Consider the following 14,267-nt stretch of genomic DNA (forward strand, 5'->3'; position numbering starts at 1 on the left):
TTCATTGACATGACATATATGTAAATGTCACGTAAATAATTAATTAACTTTTAAAATTTTAAAAATTCAGAAAAGTATATAAATATAATTTTGAAAAAATTAAAATTATATAAAATATAAAAATATTTTTAATATTTTAATTTTTAAAATTAATTAATTACTAAAATCCACGTAAATCATTATGCATTTAAATAACTTAAGAACTTCCCATAAAATACATGATTTCATGATGGAATATTAGCTACTAATAACGCGTAGATCTCACCTCAAGGCTTTTTAGATTGGTTATCTTCTCTTATGATACAATACATTATTCAGAAAGAAACAAAATTACAACAAAATTTCCCTCTGTTTCTTTCTTCTCATCTCATTTCCCTGAAAATCAAACGAGAATAAAAGAAAAGAAAAGCAGGAGAAAAAAAAAATGTACAGATACGAGCGTGTGAGCAGCACGAGTGTCAGTAAGGCGGATAAGGTAGATCTAGAGTCAGGAGACACTCTGTACCCGGGACTCAGCTACGGTGAGAACCAGCTCCGATGGGGCTTTATCCGAAAGGTTTACGGCATCGTTGCGGCACAGCTAGTGTTAACCACCGTGGTCTCCGCCTTTGTGGTGTTCTCGGCTCCGGTCAACGAGCTCCTCCGTGGAAACTCTGGCATCTTGCTCTTCCTCTGTTTAGTCCCTTTCATCTGTAAAGTCCTCTCCTTTATATATTCCTTTCATTTTTCAATCTTGATTCTTTCTTTTTCCACACCTTTTGAACTTGGTAAATTTGAACTGTTATGAAAGAAATAGTACTAGTTCTTAGGCCTCCTTCTAGTTTATTAGTTCACTTTTTAAATTCTTATTATGAAGTTAATATCTTTCAAGCGTCGGTTAAGGTTAGATTCAAAACGTTTGTGAATCGAGTCTTGACCTCAAATTTCAACACTAATTGCTTTTATAGTCAGCATTTTCTGCCATTTTTCTGTATAGAGTGATTCTATCTGTTCACTTTTCCGGATCCGGATGCCTTTCGTGGGGAATTTGAGGGTTTAGAATATAGATCTTTTAGCTGTCTCATTGTGTAATTTTTATGTTGTATTAGGTTTTTAATAAAGTGATCTGCACTGTTCTTAACCTAATCAAAAGCAGGAGATCTTCATGTTTGCTTTGATGGTTCGAAAGCTGATATAGTATGCCTTTTATGCCTAGATTTTAGTACTACAGTTTATAATGGCCTAGAGTTTCTTTCTTCTAATGATAAAATCAGTATGATAGATTTCCAGCTCTTGGTAGTAATGAAATCTTAGTTCTCTTTTAAGTTTTAACCTTATTTTCAGATTGATGATAGACCTGAACTAGAAAAGTCTCCCTTTCTAAATTGTTCCCGAGCATTTACTTTAAGATTTTAAAGAGCGCTGCTACATTTGTTTTATCACATTACCATGCTCTATCTTAAGTCTTAACAATAAAACCTAATCCATGTAGTGTTGTGGCCCTTGCACGTCTATCACCAAAAACACCCCGTAAATCTGATCATCCTCGGCCTCTTCACCGTGTCTCTGAGTCTCACAGTTGGTGTGAGCTGCGCCAACACTGACGGTTAGTATCGTATTTGTCCCTTTTGGTTAAACAATCCTAGGTTGAGTTATAAATCTAGAATTATGCTAAACTGCTTTTTTACCAAATGATTTCAGGAAGAATTGTGCTTGAAGCACTAATTTTGACAGCATGTGTGGTTGCATCTCTTACTGGCTACACTTTCTGGGCATCTAAGAAGGGCAAGGACTTCAGCTTTCTTGGGCCAATTTTGTTCACCAGCCTTATTATTCTCATCTTAAGTGGTCTAATCCAGGTGAGATCTCTGTCACCTATCTATATAATTACTTGTAGGGATGGAAGCTGATTGGATGTCCTTATTTTCCATAATATCTGAATCTGTGTATTATCCAAATATTTGCATAAATTCCAAATATGTTATTATCCTCATTAAATCTAAATCTGGGTCTGAATTAAATAACACTATCCGACTGATATCCAACTTTGCTAAATGATCCAAATTCAGTAAGTCAAATTTATTTTACAAATAAGGAATTGGGATATCTGAATTCATAATTTGCAAAAGTAAAACAGGTTTGGATAGCAAGTTCCAATATCTGAATCAATTATTCACATTAGAGCACGGACTCAGATAATGGATAGCCAAGATTAGATATCCAAATCAGCTGCAGATACTAATTATAATATCTGGACCCACAATACCCGAATTCTCAAAAAACGAATCGGATGTTTACGGTTACCTGAATCTGCACTCTCCTAGCACTATCTATAATTACCTGTGCTTCTACATACTCGTATATAGGATTCATATATGACCTTTTATCGTCATGCAGATGTTCTTCCCACTTGGCTCAACGTCGACTGCTGTCTATGGCGGCATTAGTGCCTTGATTTTCTGTGGATACATAGTCTATGACACCGACAACCTGATCAAGTGCTTCACATACGATGATTACATATTGGCCTCTGCCACTCTCTATTTGGACATCTTGAACTTGTTCATTTCCATTTTGCGGGTGCTGAGATCAGGCGACAACTAGTTGTATGATATTTCTCACCAAGGTCGGATCAGTAAGAAAATGGACATATGGTGTTTGAATTTTTGACTGAATGAATAGGAAGAGTATTATTGTCTATATAGCTTGTTTTCTCGTGGGTTGACAATATAGCTTATTTTCTCGTGGGTTTTTTCTTTCTTACCAACACTAAGCTTGCTGCTTCGGTTTGCAGTTTCTGTAACTTGATCAGTTGTGGTATCCGGATACATTGTTATATTCGGATGCATAATTGGAATTATCCCAAATTGCTTCTTCTTCTTTATTTTATTTTATTTTAAATAAGTAAATTTTGCTTACGAAGCTGCTTTGTTGTGTGATAATCATTGTTAATCGATCAGGCAATGAAAACATAAATTGGTTTTCCACACTAAGTGTAATGGCTGCTGTCTTTGCTTAAAGCTTTTTGATTGGGTTAGGTGATCTTTGATAAATTAAAATTGAGTGTTAGAAATTAAGTTCAAAAAATTAAATATGTAGGGTAAAATAAATTAGTAATTCAATTATTAGTAATTTTTTAAGTCATCAAACTATAAAAGTTATAAAATGGTTAACTAATTATACGATTGTCTTTTTGGTCATCAGTTAACTAGCGGTAGCAATTTTTAAAATAGGCATAATAACAATTTTATCTCTCAATATTTATAAATTATGTCAATTTAGTTTTGATTTAAAAAATTTAACTTTCAATATTTACGTATTGTGTAATTTGATCTTTTTTATTTTTATTTTATATTTTGCTTTTCTTTGTATCATTGAGGTTAATTTTAAAAGAATGAGAATATGGAAATTATTATCTTGGATTTTGGGTGTTTCAATATTTTTTGTATATTTTGTTGATAGATTTTTATTTTTATTTTTTAGGTTTTTAGGTGAAAGGGAAAGTAAAATTTAAAAAAAAATGTTAAATTACACAATGTATAAATATTGTGATTAGATTTGTAAAATTAATTTTAAATTGACACAATGTATAAACGTTGGTGGTTAAAGTTGTTATTATGTCAAATTTAAAAGTTACATTCATTAACTAGTTGCTAATCAACAAAGACCCAATTAAATAATTGGGTAACTATTTTGTAACTTTACATAGTTGAGTAACTGAAAAAGAAAATTTACTATTAGTTAGGTGACTATTTGTGTAATTTACTCTTTTATTTAAAATTGTGAATAACTTATATTACAATCATGCTAAAATATATAGTTTTAAAACTAATAAAATAATATCACGTCATCAATTTTAAAATAAATGCAAATATTATTATACACTCGTTCAAATACAATATTTTGTTAAACTTAATTTAGCTTTAATTAAAAATTGGTTGCATGGGAATGAAAGACAAATTAAATTTAAAAACTAAAATGATTACGAAAGAAAACATTTTTCTATTTTTATAAAAAATTAAATTATTATAATAGTATTATAAAAAAAGCAAACATGCTTTCTTCTTTAATGCATTAATCATTTTTAGTTGTTATTTAAATTTAATTGTCATTTATTCCTTTTGCAATCTTTTTTAAAAAAATTGTTATTAAATTAGAAAAGATATTATATATATATATATATGGTTGTATAATAATATTAGTATCTTAATAAAAGTTGATAATGTGACATTATTTTATTAGTGCCTAAAACTATATATTTTAGTATGAGCTTGATGTAAGTTATTCTCTTTAAAATTAAGTATGAAATATAATTAGATTGTTTGGTAAATGTAAATTTTAAATTTTAAAAGATAAAATATTTGAAGGATAATATAATGTTAAAAAATAAAATAGATTGAAAATATTTTACGATAATTAATAAGTAGTTCTTTATTTAGTTATTATTTTTCCATCGATCTGTCGTAATTTGATACGTCAAATTAGGCTTTCTAAAACATTCAAAGAATTTATTCTCAAGTAATTTACGAGTCAATTCCATACTTCTGTTGACTTTTAGTTTTTATTATTAATAATCGTTTTTGCTTAGCATTACTTCTTTCGAGACACAAATTGGCAAAATGGTGCCATGAGAACCTAATAATGTGCTTGAGTTGGTGTAGCGAGACAACAATGGCTCGACCTCTTGGAGAACTATGTTCGACATGGGTATCACATTATAGATGCTAGGATGTCGCTACATCAAGCTCCTTTGCCTCGAGGGTGCAAGACTTCAACAAGAAATCAGTCCGAAGCAAATTGTCGAGAGAGTCGCGAAACTTAGGGTGTTGTGTTGCAACATTGAGCTTCCAAGGTCGCGATATCATTGAAGGTTGTTGAAGTGAAAAATTCTTGGTCACCACCAAGGATGTCACGAAACTAGTCAGTGGATGTCACGACATTGAGAACCCCTAGAGCCACAAATGTGCCACTGTTGAGGGGGTGTTGCAACATTGAAGTCTGGATGTCACGACGGCCCTGCCTGATGGGGTGAAAAATGCTACAGGGTAGTCTTTTGTCCAACACCAACCCAAGCCAACACACACATTTTAAGGGTAATTTTGTCATTGTTAGGCTTGAATTCTTAGTTGTTTTGAAGACCCTTTGGCTATCAACTTAAAGGAGCCAACTTTTATTTCATCGTTTTAGCTTAGTGATTACCTTATTCTCCATTTTTAGATTTAGGTATTTACTTTTTTGAGCTTAGTTGGTGTAGTTGTTAGTATTGTTATTTTTATTATAGCTTTTCTTTTCTTTGCAATTAAGTACTCTAGTTTTACTTTGTATTTTGATTTCTCATCAAGTCTGATAACTATAGGATGTAGAGTTCTTTTATTACTTTTAAGCTTATATTTCAATCAAGTTAAGAAAAATTTTGAGTGTCTTTGTAGTTGTTTTATTTATGTTTTTGTTAGGTAGTTAAATTTTAAAACTTTTATTTTAACAATATATTTTTGCCAAATGAGACACTGAAAATGTGATTTTTTATCCTTGAAGGTGGCTAGTAGAACATTGGAAATGTGGAGAAAATTAGATGATGAATTTCGACATTTGAAGCCTCAATGCTGCAGCAAAACAACAACATTGAAGCTGACGGGAACATATTGGAAACTTCACACTTAAAGAATGCCACATCAGGTTTTGGGCTTAACCCATCTCTTAATCAAGTGCTGATGATGACCAAAAATAGACTATGCAAAAATGTAAAGGCCAAACACTCCCAAGAAGACAAAAATAGAATATGAAATACAGTTGACCTAGCCTACCATCTTTTGAGGGATATAAATACCTCATGTTGAAAAAAAGAGAAGGGGCCACTAAGTACAAAACAAAACATCAAATTTTAGAAGAAAGCAAGCTAGAAAAAAAGGAGAATAACGAATTGAAGAGAACTACCTTATTCGGCTTGAATTCTTTTCTCTTATATCTTTTCAATTTGTTTGTTTTCTTTTGTTACTTTGAACCATGACTGAGTTTTGCTTTTTTTTTTTTTTTTAATTTGATGATTATGGGTTAAACGTTTGCTAGCTAGAATAATTATGGAACCCTAATATGAGATTATTGGTACTTTTCTAAGTATGTTTGATGTAAGATGATGTTTATTCATTCAAGCATTATTCATGTTTAATGCTTGCTATTGCCTAATCAACATTAGTGGGTAATTGAGTTAATTGCTAATTCTGAAAAGGTTATGATTAGAGGACATAAAAATTGAGTGGTGCATGTTTAATTTTTTTTATTTTAAATTTGTAGTGATATAGACATATGTTATTACCATGCATAATCTTGTAGGAATGGTGCTTGCAATTGTATTCTTTACATTAAATTGGCATATGTTAAATTAATTAAAGGATTGGACATAGTGAATTCGAGAGAAGCCTATAAACTATCGATTCCAGATTAATAAATTGTATTATTATTGCAGCATTGCTACAACATCACTAACAGTAGTTGCATTTTCGGGGGAAATAATTGTTTTGGCATTTCATTTCATTACTATTAATTTGTATTACTATTTTAAAATTACTTTGCATATTTCTTTGCATTCAATCATATTTTATTTACTTTCCAAGTTGCTGTTTGTTAATTTTACAATTTATGTTTTAAAACCAATCTCTATGGAGACGATAACTCTAGTATTTACTACTATATTACTTGCTAGCAATTGTGTAAGCTTGCACATCATAAGAAAATTCGTGACAAAATCCTTCAATATATTTTAGTCTTATTTACCTTTAAAAGAATAGAAATCTTAACTTTAGCTGTGTTTTCACCTTCATTGTTGCTACTATCAACTTATTCAAAGCATCTATCAAAAACCTATAAGATCCCTCTAACATTGCTTTTGTGTTTCCTTTAATGAACCATTTGAGCATGTGTTTGATTATTGTTTGCATGATGATGATGATGATTGGTAACTAAACCTATGGTGGTTGGTTGATGGAAATGTTGCTTGATTAGTTATTGGTTTAGAGACCAAATAAAAAGGATTGGATCAAATCTAATAAAGTTCAAAACTTAGAATTGACAAATTTATGCGAATATTTAGGTAGGTGAGATTGAGAGGAGAGCCTATTGAGAACTAATTTGGTTGTCCTGATTTACTTTGGTGAAATCAACAGATAAATCAGACTAAATTGTCTAATTTGGTAAAATGGTGACCAAGAGGTAAAATTGCTTTGCATTGAATCTAATTTGTATTACTATTTTTAAATTGCTTTGCATATTTCTTTGCATTCAATCAAATTTTTATTTACTTTCCAAGTTGTTATTTGTAAATTTTACAATCTATGTTTTAAAATCAGTCTCCGTGGAGATGATAACTCTAATATTGACTACTATATTACTTGCTAATGATTGTGTATACTTGCACATCATAAGAAAATTCGTGACAAAATCCTTCAATATATTTTAGTCTTATTTACCTTTAAAAGCATAAAAGTCTTAACTTTAGTTGTGTTTTCACCTTTATTGTTGCTACTATCATCCTCTTTAAAGCATCTATAAAAAACCGATAAGATTCCTTTAACCTTGCTTTTGTGTTTCCTTTAATAAACCATTTGAGCATGTGTTTGATTGTTGTTTGCATGATGATGATTGGTAACTAAATCTATAGTGGTTGGTTGATGGAAATGTTGCTTAGTTAGTTATTGGTGTAGAGACTAAGTCATAAAAAATGGACCAAATTGAATAAACTTCAAAACTTAGAATTGACAACTCTAGGTGAATATTTAGGTAGGTGAGACCGAGAAGAGAGCCTATCGAACACCAATTTGGTTGTCCTGATTTAATTTTGTGAGATCAATAGATAAATCAAACTAAATTGTCTAATTTGATAAAATGGTGACTGAGAGATAAAATTGAACCAATTAGAAGTTTGAACCCTTTAGATCCTTAATCCAAAATTAATCAAAACATGAAAGTCAACCAACCACTTTTGTTTATTGAATTGTTAGATGTGTAATTTTAACTATTTACAGTTTAGTCCTTTTTAGTGTCAGATAGTTAATTAGTGTAATTACCCCTTCAATATGAATTATCATACTATAATATTTAGCGAGTAGCTAGTTAGACTTCTTGTTTGCATGCTTTTTCCCTATTAATCACCTTATCACCTGAACTCTCTTGGGTTCAATCCTTGGAATACTCGAAGTGTTCCATTTTAACACTTATAAATATTACAATAGACCTATCACACTTGCAGTACATTGTCATATTTCTAATTGTATTTCTGTTGATTCATAGCCTTGATGCATGCACGTCGGGGCGCGGTCGCTCAAATTTTAAAGAAAAAATTTCTATCATTTGTTATTAATTATAGATTATCATCTATGAATCATCTAATAATGTCTTAATTTTCTTTAGTCTATTTATTGGAGTTAGATTTGATAATTATTGGAGTTAGATTTGATAATTTTGAATACATAACAAAATATTTAAATATACTTTAGGTCCTTGTACTTTTTCATATTTATAATTTAGGCTCTCTACTTCTAGTTCAAGAAATTTAGTCCTTTACTTTTGAATTTAAAATATAAGTCCAATTATTCACAGTAAAAATTTTCTATTAAATTCGGGTTCATTATAACGTCATTTTTTGTTATATGACTACTAAGTGAGTATTCCTTTTATTTCAAAATGTCACATCGATAAATTTAATTTAATGATGTTAACTATTGGACCTAATTTTTAAATTTAAAATAACTAAATTCTTATAAATAAAAATAGAGAGACTAAATTCTAAATGTATGAAGGATACATAAACTTAAAGCATATTTTACCTAGCGAATAGAACATAAAATTTAAATAGAACATAAAAAACAACAACATAAATATATGCAATAACAAATCTATGCAATAACAAATCACAAGACATTAAATTTAAAAATATATTTAAAAAATATGATTTATATAGCATTACATGTTAAAAACAACTAAACATAAAAATTAATGTAACCTATTTCCTTTAAACCTTAGAGCTTGGCAATTTCAGAGGAGTTTATTATTAAAATGTTGGCTTTCACTTTTATTTGCATAGATGTTTTCCTCTGAGTGCCTAATATAAGCACAATGATAATTTGTTGCATTTTAATTGTTCATGCCACCATCTCATCCATTCTATCAGTTTATTTGCTTTCAAAAGATCATCTATGACACTAAAAGTTTAACATATTTCTTAACCCCTAACATTTGACTAATTTGTAACTTTTGATAGTCACAACAATTAGAGCCACTAAAAGCTATAACTCATTATCCTAGATCCATTTCCTTAATCCCAAAAATTTAAGTTGATTCTGATTACTTATAGATCAAGAAAAGGGGAATTCGGACTTAGATCGGGGAAAAAGCAAAGTAATTGAATAGTTGGTTCGTTTCGTCATTTCCGTACACGAGGTAAGTTTGTATAATTGAGCTTAAATATTTAATTGATAGATGGAATTGAGATTTTATTTATCCTATTAGTTAAATTTGGAGATCTTAAATTAAATGTACGATTAAATAAGACAAGTTGTTGAATAAGACCATAGCTAGACTATGGCAATCAGAAAATAAGACCATAATTGGGTTATAGCATGTGAATGTAAGACCACGGCAAGGCCATGGAAATGTATGTGTAAGACCATAGTTGGACTATGGCATCGGAAAATTGATGTACTCGTACCATAAGAATTTATAAGCCCGAAGTGATTTGGTAGAAGAATTGGTGAGAAAAAGGTACGTATCGATACAGGTATGTACGGGAAACTGTTCAAGTAACGAGATAAAAGAAGTTGAGAACTTATGAGTTATTATGTGGTTAAACTTTGCATGAACTCATTGATTGATGTTTAAAATTCAATTTATGTTGTCTATTTTGAAATGATAATGAATGTTGAGATTATTTCATAATTAAATACGAACTTACTAAGCTTTATAGCTTACTTTGTTTAATTTTCTATGTTTTATAGTATTTCGAAGCTAGCTCAGACTCAGGAATCGTCAGAGACTTTATCACACTATCGGACATATATTTTGGTACTTTTGAGTTGTGTAGGTATGGTATATGGTATGTATAGGCTTTAGTCATTTTGGTGTGTTTGATGGAAATTTATTTTGGCCATTAGAGGTAGCCTATGAAAGTTTTGTAGTTTTTTATAAATATTGCCATGTGATATGGTTGATGTTGAATTATGATACTCAAATGTTGATTATGGTATGAGGTATTTATTTGGTTGAGATATATTTGTTGGGGATTGGTTTTGGATGACGAATTAGATGAATTATGGTATATGATATATATATGTGAGTTATGTCTAGTAAAGCAAGTTGAGTTGATAGGTATTTGAATAGGTACATGGCTTTGAATTGAGTATTGAAATGGTTGAAATAGATATAGTATGATTTGTATATTGGTTGATGACTTTGGATGCATATTTGTGTCTTGAAATGGTACCATTTGAGTTATGTAGGTACATGCAAAATTTTGGTGACAAATTGGCTTAGTAAATAGCCTATTTTTGCCCACATGGGCAGAGACACGGATGTGTGTCTCAGCTGTGTGTGACACACGGTCATGTATCTTCAATTTGAAATCAATTCAGTATGCTCCACACAGCCTCACACACAAGCATGTGACTTGGCAGTGTGGCATAAGTCAGTATACCCTACAGGATTGGCACGGCCTAGTACATGGCTTGGTACAATGGCATGTATGGCCATTTTTAGGGCACACGGGCTAGCCACACGGGCATGTGTGTTGGCCGTGTGACCCAAGTCAGAGAGTTACACGGGGTTGGACACGGGCTGGGACACGACCATGTGCTCCCATTTCGAACATACAAGCGTGTATCCCCTATTTTGAGGAATATTTTATAAGTTTCATAAAAGTATTGTAAGTTATCGGTTTAGTCTCGAACCACTCTCAAACATGTTTAGGGCCTCGTAGACTCGTTTTAGGGACAAATTGATTGAGATTGAATGATGAATGGTTGAATTGATTACATGTTAGTGAAAAGTATTTATAATTGTGCTGTAAGTCTGGTAATGCTCCGAACCCTATTCTTGCGTTCAATACGGGTGAGGGGTGTTACAGGTTGAGAGTGTTTTCGTATTTATTTTAATTATGTTACGTTAAGTAGTTAAAATTTGAAGCTTTGGTTTTAATAATGTATTCCTATCAATTTAGATACTGAAAATGTGAATTTTTATCCTAGAAGGTGACTAGTAGAACATTGGAAATGTAGAGAAAAGAATATGCTGAATTTCACCAACTGAAGCCCTAATATTGTAGCAATGCCATAGCAATACCGCAACATCGATCTTGACAAGAATAGATTGGAGACTTCACACTTAACGAGTGCCACATCAGCTTTTGGGCTTCACCTATCTCTTGATCAAATGCTGGTAATAATCAAGAACTAGAAAAATAGGCTAGGCAAAAAAAATAACAATATAAAGGCCTAAACACTTCCAAGAGGACAAAAATAGAATAGGAAAGGGAGTTGACCTAGTCTATCTTCTTTGGGGAGATATAAATATCGTATTTTTCTGAAAATAGGAGGGCAACCTTCGAGGTTGAAAAAATAGAATAGAAACTTTTAGACCAATAGTATAAAAAAGAAGCAGAGAAGAGGAGGAAAAATGAGACACGAACAACTCACGAAGAACCATCGATATTCAACTCACATTTCTTCACCTTTCTCTTTACTTGTTATTTTCTTCTTCTTCTTTTTTTTTGTTGAAACCATAGTTGAAACAAATGAAATTTGTTTGAATGTTTTTAGTTTGACGATTATGAGCTTAAATTTTATTAGCTAGTGTAACACCCCATACTAGGCTCGATCGCCGAGCCTAAATATCAGGATGTTACACCATCGTCACACATCATACTCATAGTAAATTGTCACATTATTAAGAAATCATCCTCTTTCTCGGTGATCTTATGAATTTTCAGTCAAACATATATTAATCATCATTAAAACATGTCAAACATACTTTAAATAAACGTATAATAATAATTAAACATGCATTAGGACCACTTAGCAAAATTTCCAAGACAATCACGTAGGTATTGATACTAGGACAAGGGTATTGATATTTTCCTGGTACGGTGTTGATACCATTTGCAAAATCGCTACCAAATTAGTATTCTGTTTCTCGTCTAAAATCACAACATAAGAAAATATCAATACCTTTCGAAAAGTATCAGTAATTTTGCCCCGAGTATCAATACTCGTGGTATGGTATCGATACCAAATTACGATTTTGGCTTCTAGAACATTTGAAAATCGCAAAGATATCATTTTTAAAACACGAATATCGATACCTCTACTCCAAACAGTAAAAATTCAGCATATTTAAACATATAAACCATTCCAACAAGAACCTATTCAACATGCATCTTTTACCATATCAAATAAATGTCAAAACGACTATAATAACAGTGTCAAACATCAAGAACAAGCCCGAGCAATAATAAACATATCACGATTCAAATCTTTAAATTATGGAAACATCCAAAATATTATGGAAAAATTCATGCAACAATTCTACCACTTTGATTATTCCCAAAATGTAAACAATTAACAATAACACCTACAAAATAATAGAAAATGACTTGCTTGGATCACCCCCACAGAACCACATCGCTCACATCGACACAAAACTAATCTGGAATAGTTTAAAAGGAGTGGGTAAGCTTAACCAGCTCAGTGAATGCTAAGAATAACCACAATGTACACACAATATCAAAGTTTAAACAACAACATACTACAACACGTTCACAACCATATTCTAATCAAGTAAAAATAACATATTCACATTTCATTAAGTCATAAAACTAACATACACTCCTACATGCAATTACACTCAACTTACTTATATATAATTCATTTAAAAATAGTTCATCAAGACTAAACAACGTATACATGCTTTAATAGCCCACAAGCCTAATTGATATATTCACATACATTCACAAGTTAAATGGAAACAATCTAAACCACAATTACATATGCAATTTACTATGAGAACATACTAACATTTTCATGAAACTTAAATAAACTCACTTAGCATATTATTCATATGTTTAAGCATCCATCTCACATCGTATTACCATAACAAATAAGATCACATCTAAATGATAATTTGCATAGCAACCACATACTCATTTAGGCATATATCACATTGCACATATATACATTTTAAGATAATTTGGCACTTAAGGCTATGGAACATAAAAGTGGACTCTACCACCACACATCAGAACACGGATCTCCAAAATAAACTCATAGAGTCAAACATGTCCAATAAGTGAAGCATAAAGCTAACATTCTCCAACGCACCAAACATGTCTTATTGATTGGATCTTAGCTCATATTTCCTTATCTCTCTAACATGTCCCAGAGCCTTAATGCCCAAATCACAAACACATATAGGTGAGTACTCACAATCCTATGGCATGCCAACTATATCTAATGGTCTCATAAGGTCAAAAGGCCAAAATATCCATAATTACACAATTTTAATTATTGATTTAATGCACATTATCTCTATTCATATTAATCAGTTCACATCACAAACTTGTACACAATGTGTAACATCCTGAAATAGGGCCTAATGTAATATCCCGAATTAGGGCCTAATTGGAATAGTGGTTTCGTGACCACAAATCTGATATAGAAATAATTATTTTATGATTATTTTGAGGTCTATGATATGATTTCATGATTTTGTGAAAATTTCGTCAAGAAATTCTATGCATAAAGTGCTTAATTTGAAGTTAGGGACTAAATTGAATAAGTTGCAAAACTTGCATTCTAGAAGTTTTTAGTATGAAATTGCTTTGAAATATTAATTAGGAGGTCTTAAATAGCAATTTGACCAATTTCAAAGTTTATGGACAAATATTGGACATGAATGGAATTTTTGGAAAGTTTAGTAGTAAGGGCATTTTGGTCATTTAGAGGTAAAATGAATTAAAATACAAAATTAAAAGCCAATTTTGCTCATCTTCTTCACCATGGACGTGTATACCAAGGGAGACTCCATGGCTAGGGTTTCCAAGATTCCAAGCTCGATTGTAAGTCCGTTCTAGCCTCGTTTTTAATGATTTTTACTTTTTTGGAGTCCCGGTAACTTGATTTAGCTTATGCTAGCAATAATTCAACCTAGGGTTCATATTTGGAAAAATACTCATAGGTGAAATTTGTGTATTTTGGTGTTTTATGATAGAATATGAGGTTTTAAATTATGTTAGACAACTTGTGCTACTC

At 31.2% G+C, this 14,267-nt stretch overlaps 1 protein-coding gene across 1 annotated transcript; it reads left to right on the top strand.

Moving 5' to 3' along the window:
- Positions 1-222: 222 nt before the first annotated feature.
- LOC108476643 (BI1-like protein) lies at positions 223-2,901 on the top strand. Its single transcript, XM_017778915.2, has 4 exons — positions 223-692; positions 1,472-1,585; positions 1,681-1,838; positions 2,377-2,901. Exons 1-4 carry the CDS (start codon positions 425-427, stop codon positions 2,581-2,583), a joined length of 747 nt encoding a protein of 248 aa, XP_017634404.1. The 5' UTR covers positions 223-424; the 3' UTR covers positions 2,584-2,901.
- Positions 2,902-14,267: the final 11,366 nt, after the last annotated feature.

This window comes from Gossypium arboreum, chromosome 10 (genome assembly GCF_025698485.1).
Source record: "Gossypium arboreum isolate Shixiya-1 chromosome 10, ASM2569848v2, whole genome shotgun sequence".
Lineage (NCBI taxonomy): Eukaryota > Viridiplantae > Streptophyta > Magnoliopsida > Malvales > Malvaceae > Gossypium > Gossypium arboreum.